Source organism: Pinus tabuliformis, chromosome 1_2 (genome assembly GCF_031772625.1).
Source record: "Pinus tabuliformis cultivar Carrire ecotype Pingquan chromosome 1_2, CPIR1, whole genome shotgun sequence".
In the NCBI taxonomy this organism is placed as follows: Eukaryota; Viridiplantae; Streptophyta; class Pinopsida; order Pinales; family Pinaceae; genus Pinus; species Pinus tabuliformis.
This window is the reverse complement of record NC_142298.1, coordinates 511980217-511983781: the sequence shown is the minus strand read 5'-3', so window position 1 is coordinate 511983781 and position 3565 is coordinate 511980217. Positions and strand designations below refer to the sequence as shown.

Below are 3565 nucleotides of genomic sequence, written 5' to 3'. Positions count from 1 at the left end.
CGGGAATTGATTTTGGTGATATTTTTTCTCCTGTTGCCAAGGTAGCTTCTATTAGATTACTTTTATCTGTTGCTGCTGCTTTTGATTTTGAGGTAGAACAGATGGATGTGAAGACAACATTTCTTCACGGGGATCTGGAAGAGGAAATCTATATGAAGAAACCTGAAGGCTTTGCGGTGAAGGGTAAGACAGAACTGGTATGCAAGTTAAAGAAGTCTCTGTATGGGTTAAAACAGTCACCAAGGATGTGGCATCAGAAATTTGCTACATTTATACGAGGACTTGGCTTCACCAGAAGAAAAGCAGATCACTGTGTGTATTTTAAATTAATTGGTGACCATGTTATTTATCTGATCTTGTATGTGGATGATATGTTGCTGGTTGGAAATGACAAAGAAATTATCCAGGATTTGAGTACCCAATTGTCCTCCAAATTCGACATGAAAGATCTTGGTGCTGCAAACTATATTTTGGGCATGGAAATTAAAAGAGATCGGACAAAGAGGAAGCTCTAGTTAAACCAGAGGAAGTATGTTGAGACAATACTGCAGAGGTTTAATATGCAGGATAGTAAACCGGTGAAGGTTCCTATTCCTGTAGGTGTGAGGTTATCTGCTGAACAGTGTCCCAAGACACAAGAAGAGGAAGAGGACATGTCCCGTGTTCCATATGCAAGTGCAGTCGGTAGCCTGATGTATGTAATGGTTTGTACTAGACCAGACATTGTACATGCAGTGGGAGTATTGAGCAGGTTTATGTCAAAACCAGGAAAGGAGCATTGGACAACAGTGAAGCGGATTTTCAGGTATTTGTGTGGCACTAGTGGTTATGGTTTGTGCTACCAAGGAAGACCGGGATTGGACAAAGTGTTGGATATTCATGGCTTTGTTGATGCAGACTATGTTGGAGATCTAGATCAGAGAAGATCTACAAGTGGGTATGTGTTTAACCTATTTGGAGGTGCAGTCAGTTGGATGAGTAAGAAACAATCTGTAGTGGCACTATCAACTACAGAGGCAGAACACATAGCAGCCACTCATGCAAGCAAGGAAGCAGTTTGGTTGCAAAGATTGTGTTCAAGTATGGGGTTAGTACAGGAAGCTATAAGAATAGACTGTGAAAGCCAAAGTGCAATTTTCTTGGCAAAGAACCCCGCATATCATTCAAAGACAAAGCACATTGATGTTCAGTATCACTTTGTGAGGGATATGATAGAAGACAAAAAGGTGTTGCTAGTAAAGGTGAACACTTTGAAGAATACTGTAGATGCATTGACAAAATCTGTGAGCTTTGAGAAGTTCTCTTGGTGTAGAGAAGCAATGGGCATTGCAGGGCTAGATAAATGGCTAATCTCTCTTTTGGCCCCCTGTGGAAAGAAAACAACAAGTGGGAGAATGTTGGGTTGTGTTATATTCTTTCCATGACTAGCCCACGTAATTAACCGGGGGTTAGAGGGGGGAGGTCACAGGGGGTTTGAGGGTACCCGTAACCCCACTTTATGGGGTCCGGGGCAGCGCCTCAGAAAATTTTGGTTTTGGACCCTATGTTAGGTTGGGCGGACCCACCTATGGTTTTGTGCATGATTTTGCACATGTTTTTTGGACGCGATGGTTTTCGGTCCATGGTTTTGGACGCGATGGTTTTCGGTCCATGGTATTGGATGCTTTGGCATGTATAAATATGTATTGTAACATTGAAAGGAACATAATGAAAAAAAATCAAGTTGGTAGTCCTAGTTTTGGGATCCAGGAGAAAATCTATGTGTATATGTGTTTTATGTGTTATGCTCTCGCATTGTTTATTTTATGTGTTTTAGAATTTTTATGTAGGTAATTTCTGTACGGGGTTAAAACCTACAAAAATCTCAAACCGATTTCTAAAATTCGTAATGGTATAAAAGTTACATAACAGTCTTTTAGGCAATTTTCTAAAAATAGATTGTTTTTCCATAATTTTAGCATCTCAGATTTCAAACAGTCGACACGATGTTTGAGGCAATGGATCTGAACCAAAAAATTCTGAGAGAGGTTATTGTTTTTTTTTCCCAAGGAAAAATCGTAATCTTTCATTATATGGTGAAAAATTACATATAGTAAATGCTATTCAGCATATGCGTATTTCTTTGTGACTTTTAAAGGTCTATGGTCTTTCCTGTACATATCTATTTTCTAGTCAAAAAATCATCACGCAAGATGATACTGTATCAAAATGTCAAAAAACACCACGCAGGATGTATGTATAGTAGGCAAAATAGTATACTTGCATCTCGCAGGATGTTGCTCATAAGTCGCAATATTTCTATTTAATATCTTATATACATTAACAAAAATCAATGGTCGTCCACCCGAGGGTAGAGTTGATGTATGTAGGGCCTGTGGAAGTATTGATACTGAGTGCTACCCCTCTGTTCGTCGATTATCCACTGTCCTGCTGGAATGTGCGTGGCTTCCTTGGATAATCCGTCGGCACAGTGATTGTCTTCCCTGTAAATATGACGAACAATAATGGAGTTAAAATGTGCTTTGAGGTGCATCACTTCATCCAATATATTTAAGAGTGTGTGTGCGTGGCATCTAGATTTTAGATTGATCCAATTAATGATAATGTTTGAATCCCCAAATATCTGTAACTCTCTGTAGTCATGGTTTAATGCAAAGTGCATAAGGTGTCTGATGGTTATGAGTTCAGCAAAATTGTTTGTTCCCATGCCTAAGCCCATCTTCACTTTGTAATGATGATTCGCTGTTATATTAAGAATGAACCCCCCGCCACATCCATGCTGCTGAGCGGCTCCATAGAAAAAGGCCCATGGTATAGATTGATCAATTGGGTCCAGGTCGGCTGGTCTGCGAGTGCGAGGAGGGGTAATTGCCGGCAGTTCATGGTATGCTGCGATAATTTTGGTGGTGACAGATTGCCAGCGAATCGATCCACTCTCGAAAATCATTTTGTTTCTCGCTAGCCAGATTGCCTAGCTAATGATAAGGGGAAGACACGCACGATTTGTTCCAGAGTGTGCCTGATACCAATTCTCCCATGCTATAGAGATGGTTTCATTTTCCCACTTACTCACAATACCGAGCTCCTCTGTTACCGTCTTCCATATCTGTTTGGTAACTTCACATGCAAGGAAGAGATGAGAAGTCGTTTTCGATTGTTGTTTACATAGGATGCACCAAGTGGGGCCATGTACAGATCTGCGCATGAGCGCTTCCCCAGTGGGGATCTTGTTTTGGAGTAAGCACCAAAAAAAGAGTTTAGTTTTGGGAGGGGATTTTAATTTCCAGATGATCTTCCACCAACTCTGCACTATTTCCAGCTTTTTGTTCCCAATCAAAACCAGGTATCCATCCTTTGGGGTGTAAAAACCGTGTTCTGCCTTATCCCACATGAGTTTGTCTGGTCCTTCTTTGATACGAATATGGGACTCACTTAGTGCATTAGTGTAGTCCTCCCAGATTTGATGCCATTCCGGAGGCAGGTTTAGTTGTGCTGCTGTTTTCCATGCCTGCGAAAATATAGAAGTGTTCTCCTGATCCGCTATGTGGGCTATAACTCTAGTATT

At 40.8% G+C, this 3565-nt stretch overlaps 1 protein-coding gene across 1 annotated transcript; it reads right to left on the bottom strand.

Moving 5' to 3' along the window:
• Window positions 1–2329: 2329 nt before the first annotated feature.
• LOC149206572 (uncharacterized) lies at window positions 2330–2947 on the bottom strand. Its single transcript, XM_089397730.1, has one exon. It carries the CDS (start codon window positions 2945–2947, stop codon window positions 2330–2332), a length of 618 nt encoding a protein of 205 aa, XP_089253856.1.
• Window positions 2948–3565: the final 618 nt, after the last annotated feature.